Source organism: Rhipicephalus microplus, chromosome 6 (assembly GCF_043290135.1).
Source record: "Rhipicephalus microplus isolate Deutch F79 chromosome 6, USDA_Rmic, whole genome shotgun sequence".
Lineage (NCBI taxonomy): Eukaryota > Metazoa > Arthropoda > Arachnida > Ixodida > Ixodidae > Rhipicephalus > Rhipicephalus microplus.
The window spans coordinates 194,588,979-194,608,641 of NC_134705.1; the positions used below are offsets into that span (position 1 = coordinate 194,588,979).

The 19,663-nt window shown below is 47.8% G+C and overlaps 1 protein-coding gene across 4 annotated transcripts in view; it reads right to left on the reverse strand.

Moving 5' to 3' along the window:
* LOC119167875 (uncharacterized) overlaps positions 1-19,663 on the reverse strand; it is a 596,496-nt gene that overhangs the window by 61,535 nt on the left and 515,298 nt on the right. For all 4 annotated transcript variants that reach the window (XR_012884394.1, XR_012884393.1, XM_075867434.1 and 1 more), the window contains one exon: positions 1,106-1,228. Coding sequence is in view for 2 of the 4 variants with exons in the window: in XM_075867434.1 (XP_075723549.1) it covers positions 1,106-1,228 (123 nt within the window). In the remaining 2 variants the exon portion in view is untranslated. The remainder of the gene's footprint in view (positions 1-1,105; positions 1,229-19,663) is intronic.

Below are 19,663 nucleotides of genomic sequence, written 5' to 3' on the forward strand. Positions count from 1 at the left end.
TAAGTCTAGGTTTCTGCGATATACTTCATAAACCACCATAATTTTGCGAAGGGAAGTAGCCGATACATTATTCACACAAGCAAGAACCCGCTACACCTCTTTGGGGCATCGCGTGCCCTTCACTGATGATGTGGCTGATGACGTTAGAATAATTATGGCTGAACCCTTTATATTGGGTAGATTGTTTTTAAACTGCGCAATCGACCCGCAATTCGCGTTATGTCAAATCTGGTGTTATTTTTCTCTTCTACCACGTTGTATCACGTCTGTCAGCGTCTGTTACATTTGATTTCTTGGCCGGCAGGACACCCGTGTATAGGTTCTTTCGCGAAGCAGTTTTAAGCACCCGGGTAGCTGTACGGTAGAATACATTTTTGCCGCTCGGAGTGTCTGGGATGAAATCCAGGCCCTGTGCAGCATGCCTTACACGAGCCCACACGGTATGTAAGCGTCCAGGAGTACGTCATACATACACGCACTGCACGTGTTGAGACAGGCGTTAAATGCGTCGTGAGCGATAATGTCGAACCCTACATCTATATATGATCGCGAATGGCTCGTCTTTTCCTGCAACGTGCACATCTATACGAGGAGAGAATGATAGAGAAGCGTTTAATAAGACTGCAAGACGAAGGCGATGTGTGCATGCAAGAATATGCGTGGATACACGGGGGGAACGTGAGTAGGAATGAGAAAGAGTCCTGCCACGGTTTTAGGTGGGCTGCTTGTCTCACGATACGGCGATTTAGGGTAATCTGCAGTCGCACAAGCGGGACGATTGGAGAGCTATTTGCAGCCTATTGGCCGGCGCTCCCACAAAGCAGAAGGGTCGTTTGAGAAGGAGGCAGGGGGGAAATTGATATTGATTGCCCGCGTAATTTCGTTCACCAAGTCCAACATATACTCGGCACTACGAAAAACATGGCCCGATTCCACAGATATCTTCATGCAGCGTCGCATGAAGGAACATGCGGGGGCCTATAGAGATGTACCTCACCTGTGTCTTTAATTCTTGCCTATACGTACAGGCGGTCAAGCTCTTGGTCAGCTCTTTTTTGCGTGGGATACTTAACACTTATTTCTTGTGTATACGGCTGGAACTTACCTCGTGGGTCCATTCGATCATCAGGGTGACTTTGCGCAGATGCCAGTTCCCCGAACCTGTCGTCACCGCGAAGCAATTCGATGTGCCCCGGATTGCCTTTTCTTCGGAAGATGAAGTAATTGCCTTGTGACGTAACAGGAAAAAAACAAACGAAATGATTTAGTACAATAATTTATAAACCAGTTCAACCTCTGGGTTGTTTTGTCATGTTTCAATCCTATATTTGTATTTTTTTCTTGATTTATGTTGCGAATACAGCAGTATTGTTTAACGTCAACATTGCAATCCTCTGTCCTTCCTGAGATATTGAGTATACGCTAGATGTACATGTATTATATCCACATTTGCGGTATGCCTTGTACAGGGGGCCCGAATCTTAGTCGAATGGGAATTGCCACCTTTTGTTCGGGCCTTCAGGCCTCCATTTCTTATGGCAGATAAGTAGAAACGTTACAATAAGTCGAGAGCGGACCGAATGCAACGTTTAGCGCAGGAGCAAAATGAACTGACACACCATTAACGGCTACTTCTCCGCACTGCTCCTGATGTGCAATCAGCGAGACTGTGAATGTGTAATACTTCTCTTTTGCGAGTTATTGGAATGTTTGCAACCACAGTTTTTGTTCCCGCGGGGGCCGACGTAGATCGTAGTGGGATTTAAGCACCGAACGCGGATAAATATGCATATTGATCTGTATACGCAACTGACGGTTCCTAGTCGCGCAAATAAGTGTTCAGCCGCGTGTCTACATGATGGTCGTTTGTAGACAACGTGTATGCGTTCCACGAAGACATCTCCGGACTGTAAACAAAACGTCAGAGTACGTCGTTTCCTCGCTCGCGATGGACCAGGGCGTGTCAGCTGTCGCGGGATGATATCTCTCGTCTTATCTGCCTCCCTGCTCGTGCGTTCACACTGCTATTGGTCAAGCAAGAACTGTCACCACGCGCGTTTCCGTGCTCACAGGTCAATACCGCCTTTATTTGTCCCCTACTCTACATACTCTACTGTCGAGCGTATACATACATCCACTATCTATCGTTTACGCAAGCACTCGCAAGTTTTCTACGCTATCAAGATTTCGCGCTAAAGTGGAACGCTGGCAATGTCACTCAAGTCTATCGCTTTCACGGCAAACCGCAATCGCGAACAAGCTATACGGCACAGCGAACCTGCACGCCTCTTTGAGTCCAGTGACCGCGGAGCCGCTTATCTCGCTTTTCGAGACCGGAGAGTTTGCGGGGGTTCTCATAAATTATCATCAGCGCGGTTCACCGGAGAACCGATTTACCGCTTGCGGCTGCCCACAGGTCACGTGACAGCCATCGCACGAGCGGGCCCGTGATAACGTCCTATCCTCCTTGCCGTCTTCTCTGTTGTTCTAAGCAGCCTCGATAGCTTTGTTTTCTCTTTCAGCGTCCGTCTAGTGACGTGTCCGCCACGGGGGCGTAGCTGTTACGGTACTCGGCTGATGAACCCAAGGTCACAGGTTCGATCCCCCACCCGTAGCGGTATCATTTCTATGGAGGCCAAATGGCAGAGGACCGCGTACTATGCGATGTTAGTGCACGTTAAAGCACGCCAGATGGCCTAAACTTACGGAGTCCTCCTCCGCTACGGCGTTCGTCGTTGATCATGTTGTGGTATTGAGACATTGAACTGCAGATAATCGTACTATTATTGTCACATCGGAACGTGCCTTGTGTCGCACAGATGGTTCCATTGTACATTGCGGGAATGCGGTAACCAGTGCAGTACACCTCGCTTACTGCCTATGCGTGACAAAAGAGAAAAGGTCACAGTGCGTGACGGCAGTGCTGACTGCACAGTAAGGACAAGGTGTGTCGCCCACTGCTGAGGTGCATTGCTTACTTTTTTCCAGGAAAGACGGGGGTAAAACTGTGTTGGCCATATACATTTCGAACACGAAGGAAATTTTTCTTTAAATCAGCGAGTCCCGCACATTAACAATTACTAAAATGGCAGCTATAAGCGCATGAGTGTACGTGATTGGCTCGTAAGATCACGCGCACCATCGAAGCATCACCACCATCATCGTCGTTCCTAGCATCATCATTTCTTTTTCTGGTTAGGCGGCCTGTAGTAGTAATAACAGTCGTAGTATAGTAGTAGTAGCAGTAGTACTACAACTTGTAGTACTAATACTACTGCTGCTACTACTCCCACTACCACTATATACTAGTACTCCTACTTACTATAAACTCTGCTCTTTTTCGGAAAAGACCTGTACCCAGCCTTGAGTACCCACGTGTGACTTGACGCTTCTGTCAGGATCGGCGATAACATTTAGCCGGACGTTCGAAATTTTCGACGCACGAAAACGCGAACGCAAATATAAAATGTACGGCGTAGATAGGTGCCTCAGACATGTTAATGTGCTTGAAGTCACGAGAATGAGCTAACGCAACGAGACGACGCATCCACGCAAGTTATCTTTGCGTGTGGACTAAGATTGCTGTGGGTGGAGCCAATATTCATTTTATACAAGGTCGTAACCAATGATAGAATCATTGTGTTCCATACTGAAGACTATTCAGGGTGTATACTGTCTATATAGGAGCAGCCAGAACACTCGGAAACGATCGACTATACGGTCGCGTTTCAAAGACGAATTATACACACACACGATTACAGTGGTGCCACGGCGTGCGAAAAAGTACGCGTAAAAGCTATGCACTACAGCCACGAAGATAACCGAAGGTACGCCGAAGCAAATTGACCTCACGGAGAGTGGCGACTCGCAAAGACGGGGGGGGGGGGGGGGGGAGTGGCCCCAAACGTGAGCTGAATACAAATCGAATGCCCCCGCCCCCTACTAAGAAAGCAAATGACGCAGTCCTTTCCAAAAGCCTAGTTCGAATAGAGAACAAAATCGTAAGTGAAGGTACTGCTGCCGGTCCTAGGCACACTATGACACAACCAGGGATGACCGTAAAGAGTTGAAGAGGCGATATGCACGCAAGCGGGGCTACAAAACAAATGATTGCAGGGGCGTGCCGCTGTCTGTCTCTTTCTTTTCTTGTCCCTCGTTATTGGCGCTGTTTTTTATGTGAATAATATCGTACCAACTCGACCAAGAAACCACGTTAGCTTCAAATAGATTTCAATGTGCGCCAGACTGAAAGAGCGTGTCGCTTTGTGAGGCTAAAATAACAAAATTTGCAACGGTGTATATATCAATACCGCACACAGCAGGCGAAGTAACAAATTGATTGCAGATAAGGCCTTTTTTTTTAAACATAAAGTGAGCCTCATCACAAATGCGGTAGGAAAGTTGGTGAACTGACTCGTAAAAGGGTATGGATGTTGCGCTGTCCAGAGCTGAAGACTGCAAAACGTGGTCGCCATGCAAGAGCAGGAAGCATACGGAAAATTTTTTTTCGCGCAGTGCGTAATTCTCGGGATAATAGATATACCTTGCAACAGTATCTGGGGTGTGACGTCCTAAAACGACGGCACGATTACACGAGACACCGCAGCCCGGAGATTTAGGCCACCTGGTGTTCTTTAACGCGCACTGGCATCACACGGGCATCGGCATCAAACCCACGACCTTCTTGTTAGCAGTCGAACACCCGAACCACTACACCATCGCGGCGGACTGCGTAGATATACCTTGTAGTGATTGCTGAACCTTTCAGGCCCTTTAAGTTTAAACGTTCGTACCTAAGTGTAGCTCACGCAATAAGTGACCGCTATTCTATGGTCTACGTTGGTGGTACGGCTAAACAGACGTGGTAGTAGAGGTTACGCTGCTTATCTAGAAAAAGCGGAGTAGATACGGACCACGACGGCCGCACGTTTACTTGGATGAAGGCGAATCACTTGTACTGTGTCGTCCGTGACGTAGTTTGGGGAAGGGGGGGGGGGTGATATCTCAACCCGAAATTTTCGAACCTTGTTTGTGTACACATTAACTAGAGCACACAAACACACGCCTGAATACACAAAGTATGGTCCGACTCCCCACCCCCCTCCCCTGCTTAGATAGGACACCCGAAAATTTCTGGCTACGCGCCTGCGTTCATGTAGCCCAGAGGTTCGAAATGATCTAAAAACGTTCCGGAAATTAGCCGTATACTTGCCGTACGGTAAACTGACGGGTGCACCTTCACTCGGGTCTTCCTAAGGCATGACGATTGTTATAGCGCGAGAGCAGAACGACGACGAAGGGACAAGAGAAGACGAGCGCCGTGTCATACAAAACTAGCCAAAATCTCCACGCTTCTAAGTTCCTAATGCAACATTAGCGTGAACACTTACAGCGTGTTTCATCTCTATTTCGCGATAATGCCACTTCAAAACCTAACGTACACCCAGCTCTTGAGGCGCTGCACCTCAGCAGCTACTATTTAGAACACGAATATCGTTGTACAGCCACTTACGCAAGGCCTGCGCTCGGCGGGTGTGATTCCGAGAAGAAAGTGCTATATACAAGACAGGTCATTATGGACGCCCCCCCTATGGTGATAACACGTGTTTGCGCAAGTAGGGGGGAGAGCTATAGAGCCGCGGCTGGTCGTTTATGACCCGCGCGGATGAGGCAAAAGAGGAAGAAGTAAATATTAACAAGGAAGAAGTAAAACATTAAACGAGCTGTCATTCCTTGTGGCGAAATGAGCTACGCAAACGGCTGCACGAGCGCACCCGCATAGCTGAGCGCCTCCGCGATTCCCGGAAACGGAAAAGAAGAAACAACCCTCCCGGGAAAGGAGGCCTCCTAGATTGGGGACCCATAGCTGCGCTGCGTCTCAATAATTCGGTGCAGTGTTGCTGTAGGTATACGCAGACGCCCAACGCATGACAGGAGGGGTACACGCACATATGAGTGAAGCGCCACTGAGTGACGAGCTTTAAGAAGTACACACAGACGAGGAGCTTTGGTCTATATAAAACTGCTGCAACAGAGCAGTACAATACATTGGGAATGTCGTTTTTCTAGTTTCGTGCAGTCAGCTCGGTGTCATCAACAACCTATACTGGCCTGTTCTAAAAGCCTCTATAACACGACAACTTAGTTGGTGCCTGTTCGTCATGAATTTCGGCAGACGAAAAAAAAAAGTGATAGGATTGAAGAAAGAGCAATACGCTCGCGACAGATTACGAATCCTTGGCTTAGCTTTGACAACGTCAAATTTACTGTCCTTAGGTGCACATACTTTAGGGCACAGCAACGGGAAAAAGTGCGCGGCCGTGCAAGCTTTCATTGTACAGTCTAAGAGATTTACTTAACCTCAGTACCAAAAGGTTCTCAGTTAACCCATGTAGGCTATTGAAAAAGTTTCTTCAAAATTCATCAAAATTTTTCTCAAAAATGATTTACAAAAAAAACAATATTTCTGTTAATTTTCATTTCGCCAGTACTTATTTATATGCATTCAGTTTCTTTGGTAAGCTACCCGATTCCTGGCCGATCCCCCAGAGTGGGTATGATCCACGAGTTTAGGATCTACATCTACATCTACATTGCGTGTTTATTTCTTTTGTCGTAGTGCATTTAATTGTGTGCCAATTAGCCTAAAGAATTTCTAGAGCGTACCAGAGCGGATATTTTGTTGCGATAGCAGTTATACAAACACTAGGCGATTTTTCACCGTCACTGTAATGTCTCTCCCGTATATATTGTCATAACAATGGATATATATGACACTGATCAAAATAATTAAACACTTCAGAGGAATTTTTTTTTTTTCAAAGCGCACTGCTGGTGAACTATGCCTGCAATTTGGGCCGCGAACGTGCTGTCCTACCCTCGAATTTTACTCTCCCCCTCCTGTACGAAGGCGAACGCCTCTGGCGGCCGCTCCCTGCGAACACAGCAATGCCCTCACAGTTGCCTCCGAGCAGCTGTGCTGTCACGTGACAGAGCGGTCCGGTAATGTCACGGTGCCGAGCGGTACGGAGGCGAGCGGACCCACGCGGCGGCTGGTCGCAACAAGCGAGAGGAGGCATGGCCTCAGAGATTGCGTGCTGGCAGGAAGCTCCCAATAGGTGACCCGTAAAAAAAATGGCAGCATATCCACGGAGTGAATGATGGAGAGTGGGGCGAAGCATTCATCTGTCCATTCATTCTTTTTTTCCGTCCGTCCATGCGTCCGTGCGTGCGTCTGTTCGTCCGTCTGTTCGTGCGTCCATCCCTGCATTCGTCCATGCATCCGCCCCTGCGTCCATCCATACATCTGTCTGTGTGTCCGTTCGTCCATCTATTCAACACTCCAAGTACCGCCATCTCGCAAGTGTTCATCATTTATTCCCCATATAGAAGCACCGCCATCCAGCGGACATTCCAAGGACTAAACGAGAGGTGGCACACGCACACTTTCTTACGACTTGCGCTTCGGGTCTACTTCCCACCTTTGACCACCTCGAGTTCATGGTATATACTAGTTCACTGTATTCATGGCACTGCGGCCGAACGCTCGCTAAACCTTTCGAAAACCAAGGAGGTTACACCCAGCGAGTATAACGTAGCAACCCTTTCTTGTCAGATAGTTCTCAATGTACATGCCAACGGCTGCTAATGGGGAATGAGAGACAGGAGCATTCGGCTTTTAGTTCCGCGAACTTTTTATTGTTCCACAAAGCACAGGAGAAATCTGCCACCGGCACCACCTTGCAGGTCAAAATGTAACACTGGTTACACACTATGACTACCAGGGACGAACAGGTGCCGCTTTAAGGAGCCTCGCCCTTAAAAGACAAACGCAGGGAACTGTGGGATACGACGGCTTCCGGTTCGACACACCGCGCAGGTCAGCAGCGGCACGCATGCACTTTTTGTATCGTTTCATTAAAAAAAGCACCTCTCCGTGCAATATGAGCGCTTTAGAATTTTGTTTTTGTTTGATTCTGATCGCCGTGACTGCGACAATGACCAACTACAAAAGCCATGAACAGTAAGGAAATTTTTATCGCACCAAAATGCTCTGCAATGCTTTAATGCTGCTCGGGGGTACTGTCAGATTTGCCAGCAGATCAGTCGATACAGAAGACAGTTTTAATTGTATGATACACTACTTCAGATAAATAAATCGCGATTTTAAAAATCTCAGGGGATGGTGATGACTCTAGCAGTGTTAAGAGTTCATTTCGGGATCGCTGCTTCGGCCGAAATCGTCGGTCAATCGGCATGAAGTGCCGCATTTATTGAGCGCGTTGAGATATCCTTTTTTTATAGCCTTCAGCGGGCTATAGGATGCATTTCTTTGTCGAAGCTGGATGCTTATTTGAACGCTGATCTTGGTGAAGCTGCGTGGCACGGCGGCAAACAAACAATACCGTCAGACATAGACGGGGCCGAAGAATCGAAACACTGCGCTTGTTTAACGCACGTCTTGCTTTGTGTGCCGTCCTGACGCACAGTTTGACCAAGATAAAAGCAAACAGACTCGTCCAGTGCTTCGTGTAAGCCTATTCTTGAGTGAAGTTATCACTTTTTTTGTGTGTGTATCATACATATGGGTGCAATGCCGGCGCTCATCTCATATAACAGATTTCGCCCACGTTCCCATAATTTTGCAAGGCGCACCTGCGCGACAATTTGTTTCTGGACATATTCGCATTAATTCGTGCGTAAGCTTTTTATTAGTGCGGAAAACACACGTGCTTGTGATAAAATGGTCTTCGCACACTCTGGATCCAACGTTCGGTACCCAAAGGCTACTTGTCGCTGCGGCTCTCTTCACAGCTGCGACCCACGTCATTTTTTTTCTTCCTTCGTTCTATGAGAATCGATACAAGCGTTTGCCTTTCACGCTCGAGTTAGAGCAGGCAATGGCTGAACAGCCGACCGTGGTTCAGCAGGACAAAGATAAACGGGCGACCGCGCGCGCGAATCCTGAATCATCCAAGGCTTACGACGGAGCGGTTCACCGTCGTCTACTCTCATCGAACCGGAAGCCGGCAGCAGACGGTGAATCCCACAATCCCTCGCTCTTTTACTGGTCACCTATTTAGAAGAGGGCGACGTTCCAACTTCCAGGCATAGGTGTTCGAACAGATTTCCCACTATACCCTTCGCTCCGTTTGGCTGGGAGTTCTTTACACGAAAGCTTATACCACGTTAATCAGAATTACTGACAGTGCGGCGTGCGATGATTGCAGCACCGACGAAAATATCGAACACCTGCTGTGTCATTGTCCTCGATTTGCCTCAGATAGACAAGTACTTGCCAACGCAATGCGGCGACTGGATGATCGGCCTGTTTCTGTGCAGGTGCTATTACAGCAACGTCCACATGCCTCGACAGCCCACAAGGCAGTGAAAGCCCTGCTGTGTTTCCTGAGAAAGACAGGCTTGTGTGATAGACTCTGACACGCGGTAGAGTTCTAAATGCTGCAGTGAAATTACTGTCAGTATCTCGCCCCGCCCCTTTTGTTTTCTTTTCCCTCTCTTCCCTCTTTCTCATCTTGTCCCCTTCCCTAATCCCCCAGTGTAGGGTAGCCAACCAGATGTCTTTCTGGTTAAGCTCCCTGCCTTCTTCCTTTTGTTGCTTCCTCCTCCCTCCCCTCGCTCCGCAGCGCGCTGCGTGCCTTATGCTATCACGTCATGCGCCATTTCATTCGCCACGGTACTGACAGCAGAATACAAACGCCCATGGTTTTGGGTGAAACGCATGAAATGCTACACGCTGCGAAATCAAAATAATGGGGGACGCAGGCAACGCTGCGTTCACGTCGTATCTTCAGCAACGTGAAACCTGAAGCATGCAGTGTTTCCTTGCCAGCATGCCCGGAAGGCCACTATTCGGTCATTCCAGCGACGCAGGCAGCGCCATGTAGCCGTGCTTCGAAAGCTGTCACACGGTGATAATCTGCAACGCAGTGAGTGACGCAGTTCGGTCTCTCAGTAGTCATGAACCAATGAACGCTTCTTCACGCTCTGCGACGCTGACGTGCACGCTCGCGACATCAACGTCTCGTCCGCCATTTCGACGTACCGTTGCGCCACCTATAGTCACTGAAGTGGTCGAATAGTGCACTCGAATATGATTCTAGTTCACTATAAGCGCCACTGACGTCATCGGCTATTTGTTGGCTGTCGCCATTTTCATTCTTTGTAGACACGTAGCGAGCAGTGGAGATCTCCCCATTGTGGCGATACCCTTTTTTATGACCAGAACCTTCACTGAATGTGACTGTAATCACAAAAGAGGCCGACAAGCCAAGCGCCTAATAGTTCGTACCCACCCGTTGCGTGCGCTCTTCCTGCGTCTTTTGTGCTTGAGCAACGCGCAACAAGTTTCGAGCCCTTTGCCGTTCTTCCTGCGACATTCCAACTGCTTGCTATCGCATTCATTTTTTCGCCCCTGAAGCTAAACTGATTTTTCTGGGGAGTTTTCGGTAAAACGGGCATTAAAAGAGTAATGCAGGTTCTGCTTGCCAAAAACAAAGCTAGGCTTGCGTGGACCACGAAGAACAGACACAGCGAGAACTGGAAGAGAAGCCTCTGAAGAGCCAGTCTTATACCGTAAACTATCGATCAAGCCTCTGGATTCTACGAAACCCCGGGATCTCGTAACAGCTTTCGCTGTAGAACGAGCCGTTGATCCATCCCCATTCGTTCGCCCAGAAATAATTGTGCGTTCAGGTGGCTACACTTACCTTGAACGTCGCGTAGCTCTGACCAGGCCTGCGTGGGACTTCAGAAGACACGGGCACCGTGCATCACACACACGGGTGGAACTCGCTAAAACGATCTGCCCCACGCGAGTGAAACCGTCACATACCTTCTGAAGCGAGGTTGTGTTGCTCGTAGCCGATTTTCATTCGCGCATGCGCCGGGGTCAATTTGAGACGAGCGAATATTGCTGACGTCCGCGACAGTGATTAGAACATGCTACGGCTGCAACTGCTTATTTTAGTGCCTCTCACCTCGCGTTCGCCACATCACCTTCCTTGAGGGGGCCCTAAACCACCCCGAGTTGAAAGACGAAAGCGTGTTTTTTTTTTCTTTCATTGCCTACTGTTCCTCCAGTTGCTATCCCGTCCTCACCCCTCATTCCTTGATAAAAGACACGTGGACAACATCAGTGATAAACGTTAAGCATATCTGAATTTCACACTTTCGGCTACAGACTGTTATCTTCACCTGCGCTGTCGATAATGTGCAAAACGCCGTGAAATCGGTTCATTGCACACGATCGTCATGCGACACAAGGCACAGCGCGTGAGGCACTGCAAAAAAAAAAACAGTGCAATAGATAACGGACGAATGACGACCCCAGATATATGGTACAATCGAGAGCCGATTTCTTCGTGGCGTCGAGCCAACAGACTGCTGACGTCACGAATTGCGCCGAAAACGAGGAAAACGCCGGGAAAGAATAACACGCTCTTTACTTAGTTTCTTCGGAAATTGTTAGCCCCGCCGCGTTGGTCTAGTGGCTAAGGTACTCGACTGCTGACCCGCAGGTCGCGGGATCGAATCCCGGCTGCGGCGGCTGCATTTACGATGGAGGCGGAAATGTTGTAGGCCCGTGTGCTCAGATTTGGGTGCACGTTAAAGAACCCCAGGTGGTCGAAATCTCTGGAGCCCTCCACTACGACGTCTCTCATAATCATATGGTGGTTTTGGGACGTTAAACCCCACATATCAATCAATCAATTCGGAAATTGTTAAGTGGCCCGCGTTTAAACCGCAGGGGACAAAAAGGGTGCTGCCGCTTAAGCGAGTGACGACATGGTAGGTCGCAGTGCTCGTCATGACGGATTGCGCCCGCGATGCAGGCGAAAGTTGCGACGGGTGCCGAGGCCAAGTGAGCGTGTCGTCTCCGGGCGGTAAAGGGGTCAAGTCTGTTTTTTTTTTCTTCCTTCACACTCGTGCTAGTGCTTCCGTCTTTCCAAGTACTTTTCTCGAGTTTTTTTCCTTGCTTTCACCTCCTACTGCACCTATAAGCACGACCTCGACCTGCATGCTACACGCGGGTACAAACACCCTTGCTTCGTAGCTCCCTCGATTCGAGAAGGCAAGAGTGACAGGGTCGAGTTTTGACGGATTACGGGCTACACCTGGACCTCAGGAGTGCGACTGCACGAAGAATCGACATAGACGTACGGTACATAGACGGATAATGAGTCACTTTCTTTTTCGGAGTCAATTATATTTCGTTTTCTCTGTTGTAATATTGAATTTGACATGTCTTGTACAACTTTATAGTTCTCGCCTATTAATGTCACACATGCCCTGACATGAACCAGACATCGGGAAACGTGATGTACTTGTATAATAAATAGTAAACCGCACAACACAAATTAGGTGTGAGGCACAGAAGAATACCCCAAGCAAGCTGCATTGCGTTGCGCATGAAAACCTGGAGAGAGTGTTAGTTTGCACCATCCACGACGGTGAGCAGTTTTTAAGGGCGAAGCTCCCTATGCCGTGGGTATGTAGCCACCTCTCAATTAGTCCTTAGAATGTCCGCTGGATGGCGGTACTTCTATATCATTAGAGATGCCCTGAAATACTTTTTTGAGTAACAATGGAAATTATTCACTGGAAAAGCGTATTACCTCACAAACTGAACGCCGCAAAAATTTTAAGGATCCGCCCAGTACGAGCTGAGTTACAAAGATTTGTCACACGCTGCAATCACATTTTCTCTTCTCTCGTTCTGAGAAAAGCGCTGGAAGCTGAGCAGGGAGGGGCAAAGAAAAAAACGTCACTCGCGCCTCATGACCTTGAGCATTTTTTTTTTGCTTTCTCAGGGAGATCGCGCGCGCACGCGTGGACAAGTCACGGCCTCTCGCGGTGACCTCTGTAACAACTGAGCGTGCCATGTTCAAATCAACCAATGGCTGACAGATGGGCTTACTGGGCTTAATTCCATGATTTGTCGAGAGAAGAGAAATCTATTTTTAGCTGACTTCGATAATTTATTGTAAATTCCAGACTGCGTGCTGCGCTATATTTGACTCACGTGTTGTCGGGAGCCCCTGTACTACCGATCGGCAGCGTTTTCTGACCATGCTGAAAAAGTGTTGCAGGGCCCCTGTGATATATGATGAAAAGATGCGAGATGGCGGTACTTCAACTCTCATGAATTGTATGCACGTAAATACCCGAAGAAGTGGACGAGGGGACGACTTCCGCTACAGCTCAACTGGTAAAAGCATCGGGGGCGCAGTCCTAAGGTTGCGGGTTCGGTCCCTTCCGACGACATGTGTTCTTTTCGTTCCCCTTAACTATCTTCACCTACCTATATCGCACTAATACGATACACTTTAAACAGTACACTCAAGGTCTCCTATAATTTAGAGCTTCATTATCTGCAGAGGATGTTGAGCTTCCCGCCCCGACGTCGCAGTGACCCATTGCGGTCTGATTTGTGGCGACGCAGTCTTGCGAATTTTCCTGCGCAGCCTTCGCCTCCTTATCTTCCGCTCGGCGTGACATGGCAACACAATTCATCGGCTTCCGATAGAGTTAGTTAAACTGCTGCGCCATTATCACCAACAAAGTGATATGCGTCACCGCCGGTGGCTACTAAAACAGACTGCCGAGATTACAAAATTCTGCCTTCGCTATTCAGCGTCTGTATGCTCAGCCATGGCTTCTGCTAAGCGAATGAACAGTCGTAATATTTCCATGTTGCGATTTCTCCTTCCGTCGACGCGACTCGGACTTATTTATCAGATCACACCCTTTGGACCATATAAAGATTACCGTACCATACCCTACCACATCGCAAATGTGCTACGTGGACATACCCTCGACAACCGCTATATATGGGCTGGTGCTGCTTGAACGTGTACGTGGTATAGCCAAGGAGTTTTTTTTTTATTTCTCTGCGCCGTTGATCTCAAGGGGATACATCCAGACATCTGTTCGGACAATACCTGCATTATATGTGGCTGTACCCACGCATCGCTTAAACGCGGGAATGTGCGATTGTGGGTGAAGAAAATGCAGTCTTCCCTGACGAAGCTGCGGCGCGGTGAACGGCCGCGCTGCGCTGCTCAAACCTGCAGGGTCAACCGTAGGCCATCCACCAAGTCCGTGAGGCGGCGAGAAGACAGGGTCTCCCGTCCTCCTCGTGACGTCACATGGCACAATGGATTCGCCGAAACTGGTCTAATCGCGGAGGCAACGCGAATCCAGGTGACGCTCAGAAAGCTCACGGAGGCATGCGGGGGAGGATCAACACATCAAGAGAGACGAAAAAGCAGATTGCTTTCGCCTGCAAGTCTTCTTAGCCGAATGCTGAAGAAAACCTGTGAGCTTTAAGGTGAAAGCCTTCAATGGTTCATACTCGCTGCGCCCGACCTTGCGTACGTGTCCTGGAACAGTGCCAGATACGGCCCCTTCCCCTCACATTCTCTCAGCTATCACGGAATGACGCAGCAACCACCTACGAAAAAAAAGTGTAAGAAAAGCAAAAAGCAAAAAAAAGAAAAGGAAAGCGAAACAAATCTAAAGAGAATGAAACAAGCAAAAACTTCAAAAACACATTACATATCAGTCAGTCGAATGGCCACAGCCTTTCACAGAACACACTTTGTAATATACAAAGTGACCTTCATTTTTTTAATAAGCGTCATCATCATCATTTCATGCATATTCAATGTGTTTATTTATGGCTTCATTCCCTCCACCACTGGTCACGTGACCTGCGCGACGCCTACTTCTGCTACTACAGCAGTGACCGGGACAGCACACGGTAGAAGAAGACAGTGTAGCTGCAAGAGAAACGACTTAATTTTTGCCGCTATACAAGGCGTAAGTAAGCACCATGCTGAAAGATGGTGGTGTTTCCTGCGAATAGGGTTCTTCCCCCTATCGCACCCTCGTGTATTTCGATATATATGCGCTAAGAAGCATGGCACGCCAACGGACGGCAGAGATGAAGAAAAAAAAAGAATACACAAAAACAAATGCTGGGGCTCCCCTCCAAGACAGTTACATCACAAGGTTTCTTTCCTTTCTTGGGCACACTTATTCCCCCGACGTACGAAAGTTCCTAGTCTGCCCCCTCCTTCTCATCCACGCGCACCGCGGCACCATTGCTAGTCCCAAACAACCGAACCCTCGCAACACTCTTACAGCACCATTCGTACGTAGGAAACGCCACCAACCATCCGAACTATAAATAATCGGAGAGCTCAGAAGAAAAAAAAAATGTAAAAGACCAGAGATATGTACACGTTCTCAGCGAACACGTGATCACACACGAGCGTCAACGGTTCGGGGAGCCCCCTGGGTGCATTCTGCAGCGGCAGGCACGTCAGTCGTCTTGTATTTGAGCGAAAGAGCCGAGCTGTCTCTGTAGCAGCTCTGCTGTAGGGCACGTACAACTTTGTTCGTATGTATACACACTCAGGAAACGGTTACTCATACATGCAGAAGACAGCCCAAAGCCTTTTGGGGTCGTCTCCGTTCATTCTGTTTGGAGCGTCGCAAGGACGGAAGAGGCAGTGGTGTACTCCTAACTCAGATCTAGACAGGCGGGCAAAGAGATGACGTTTTTATGGACTGCAGCCTCACGCGACGGTCGACGTGTGTATTTATGAGATGGAACACGAGGGGGAGGGGTGGGCCCTGGGGGAGTATGGAAGGGGAGCGTACGAGCATAAGCAAGTGGAAGTCGTGTGTAGGCTCCTAAGGAAGCGTCGAGGACCCCGACTTGTGTACGAGGCTGCAGACTAGGGTATGTACGAGATTTGGGGGTCGCAGACTTCCTGGATCACAGCCTGTACCGAAGAACACGCGTTAGTTTTCTTCGCCCCTGGTTCACGAGCTCCACCGAGAGCAGGAAAGAAAGGAAAAAGATTTTATAAGCTTAGAGATGATGTCAAATACACGACGTGGGTCCGTACTCAGACATCCAAGGTGCAGTGGACCTACATCACTAATCATACGCAGTGGCTGCAGACGCGACTGAACGGGTCTATATTTATACTAATTTATACTGTCGGAACAAAAAAAGCATGCGGGATGTGCAGCGCGTTGCCAAGCGACGAGAAAGTGCATCGCTGCGTCACCTACCGCGGGTCGTCGGGTGTTGATGGGAATATCACCTGCAGACTTCGCGATAAGGGGCAACGGTGCATTAACTAAATGCGCCTTCACCAATCACTGAGGCCGATAACCTCGACACCACGTCACGATAGGCGACGCAGAGATGCAGTTTTTCATCGCTCGTTCGCACGCTGCAGATCCCGCAAACTTTTGCGGCCAACAGTAAATTTAATCAATCATTCATCCTCGCTCCTCGTTATAAAGAGATAGAAAGAAACAAGAACTTAGGTGGTCTCTTGCAATTTTACACCAGATGACTCGAAGGCGAAAGACATCTTCTTCTCACTCGATCTATTGATCTTGCCCCGACAACATTCGAAAGCTACGTGCACCAGAAAAATTAATTTTTTAAATAAAGAATCTCTCTGTCTCTCTCACTCTGTCTGTCAAAGTGCACTTATAGATTTGTTTGGCAGGGTCTCCGACGTCGGCGCACCTCTGACCCAAGGTACTATGTCATGTGGTGACAGCATGACGTGTTGCTACGTCACCGGCTGCCACGCCAAATTTTGAGACGTCATCATGACATCACAAGCGTTTGCGATCTGCGACGTCATGGTTACGTCGCATGGTGACGTCGTTAAATCATGAATTTTTAAAATCGCTCCTGCTATGCCTGACGCCAACGGTCAATCTTCGCATTTGGCGAGGCCCTTAAGGCTTCCGCCTTAAAAAAAAAAAAAGAATGCTCGAGAAAAGGTACACGACTTGCCTTATTTAACTGCAACATGACTTTGTCTAGGGTGAGCTGGTGGTGATTCAGATCAGGTAACTTAGCATTTAAGAACTTTTTGTAATGAAAGAAAGAAAGAAAGAAAGAAAGAAAGAAAGAAAGAAAGAAAGAAAGAAAGAAAAGGAAGCAACAGCTACCGTACTGCTTTACAAATGATTGCGAGGTTTCTTTCTATAACTACGCGGATGCTGTCATCCGTGACTGTGTTTCGATGCCCAAGGCTTCCGTTGAGTGCTCTTTGAGGTGTCGTTGTTGTCGTCGTCGTTAGCGTCATCATGTTGTTTTTGTTGTTGTTAATTTTCGTTGTTGACTCCTTGTAACATGAGTGAGTGAACGTAAGCAATACCAAGTGGATTCTTGGACGAGCTAGTTCATTATTTAAGAAATTGAACAGCACAAGCACGATAGAACACATGTAATCAACGTTGTTGTGACAACCGTTCCACTGCTTTTATGCATGTCAAAAAGGCCTTACACAGACTTGCCTCAACATTCCTAAGATACCCTACAAATAGCGGAATTACCATACGCTTAACAACACTCAAAATCACCATCACCAGAATTTCCAGTCCCATAATGATTTCGTTTTATTTATTTGAAGTTGAGCGTCATCATCATCATTTCATTTTATTAGTTTGTTCATTGACACCCCATTTTTGTCACCGTGACCTGCGTGAATTCAATTAACACTACCCGCGAAATGTGAAGAGAAGCCGTGTGACGGACCGCGAGCGCAGTGCCATAGTGCTGCTATAGGCTTACTTTACAACGCGGAAAAAAATAACAGCGCTAGATGTATTGCTCAAGAAAAAAAAAAAATTGTCGGTGGTTCTGAAAGTGTTCTACATCTCGGTGTCCTTATTATGGTTTTCCATCCCATAATCAAAAAAAAATAATTAAAATATTATTTAATTAGTATGGGGAGAAATAAAGGATAGCCTGAGTACCTACATGCTAGTGTGAGTAGTATGCGTTTGGTTTGGTTCGCCACTGAAGTGTCTTTCATTTTCAAATTCCTGGCTCAAGCTATGTTGAACACCCTGTGTATTGCCGCGTCATGCCTCCGTTGTGATTTAGTTGCGGTGTAGTCCTTGGCCCAATTCCTTATTGCCGAGTCACCTCTCAATGCACAAAACGAAGCAAACGGATTCCACGCGTCGCTATGTCGCCAGAGTAAACGATATACGAAGAGGGAAAAAAAAAAGCGTCGTCTGCTGAGAACTAACCGAAACTCGATCAGGGAACGGAAACTGCGCATCCACTTATAACCGCGTTAAAACAGTCGAACTGACCGGAAAAAACAAGCAAACCGGAACAACAAACCTCGGAGAAACCGACTTTAACACACTCGAGGAAGAGTGGGGAACGTGCGAGGCGGCTATAATGGTCTTCTAGCAGTTCATACAAACTATCGATCTTCTCTGCAGCAAAGCCTCTTTGCTTGTCGAATGAGAACGGCGTCTTCAGCCGGCGTTTGTGTATTTTTAAGCGAGAATAGCCCCCCGATGTTGTGGCACGAGCTTTTCACTATACCTTACTACATTCGCCCTAATTTCGGTCGTGCGTTCGCGTTACACGGTTTTTTTTTTTTGTTTTTAGTTTCAGGCGGGAGGCTGCCCAACAAAGCTCTTCGCAACGACGGGTGGAGTTAATCCGCTCTTCTTAAGATAGCTTCTTGGCTCCTTTGACTCCTTCCGTGTTTATAGTTGGAAGCTAGAGAGAGAGTGGTACAGCCGATCTTTTTGTTTGCTCAAGCGCAAACAATAACGTTCGAGCAGCACCCAACAGGCGAATCTCTTACAGCGCGAAACTTGGAAGCGTTACTTTAACTTGTTTTTCTAAAGTTTCTCTTTTAAGACTTTGACTCGGTATTCACCGTACAACTGCGCGCACTCTCCGACTGCAGGTCTTGGAGCGACGCGCCAAAACGCTTAGTCACGCAGTTGTACTATGCACGTTTGAACGCGATAACGTTAACGAGCTCGTTTCACGAAAATTCTGGTATTGGTGTCAGTGTCGGCATCGTTGGTTCTGAGCAAAAAAGCTGCATTTTCTGCGGACGAAAGATCGAGAATGATGCCAAGATATTAAACAAGAAAGCTCTTATTGGTTCGAGAGAAAATCGAACCCAGGCCTTCTGCGCTCCTATCAGGTGTTCAACCACAAGGTGACGCCATTTCCTGATACTTAAAACACTCACACACACACACACACACACACACACACACACACACACACACACACACACACACACACACACACACACACACACACACACACACACACACACACACACACACTATAAGAATGTCATGTAAGTGAAGGAGTCTTCTTGACGCATGAAATTCTGGGTGACAGAAGCACAGGCTATCCTCAGGCGTCAAATCATGTGAACAGACCCCTTTTGAAACGGTAATGTTAACTTTCCTGCTATACAGAATGAACAACTTCCGGCAGCTAGTCACTTCCTTCAAAGAGCCTGTTCAAGTGCGGTTAGCTTTCGCAATCACGTGGAAAATGTGGGGTTGGCTCTTTTGATATATGAACTCTCATAATAGACAAGGCCATTCAATTAGGACCATGTATCCGCTTGAAGCATGCCAGCTCGTTTACCATTACATGTCCGCAGTTAACGTGACGTTGAAATGTTATTGATGCCCACTGTCTGTGAGAATAAATTTCTCTATACGCATGAGAGGTGCCACCATTACTTGGACAAATATGCAGTGCAGAGTAGCGCACTTGAGAATTATGAAACGGGTACATTGCGCAAACAGCGGATGTTCT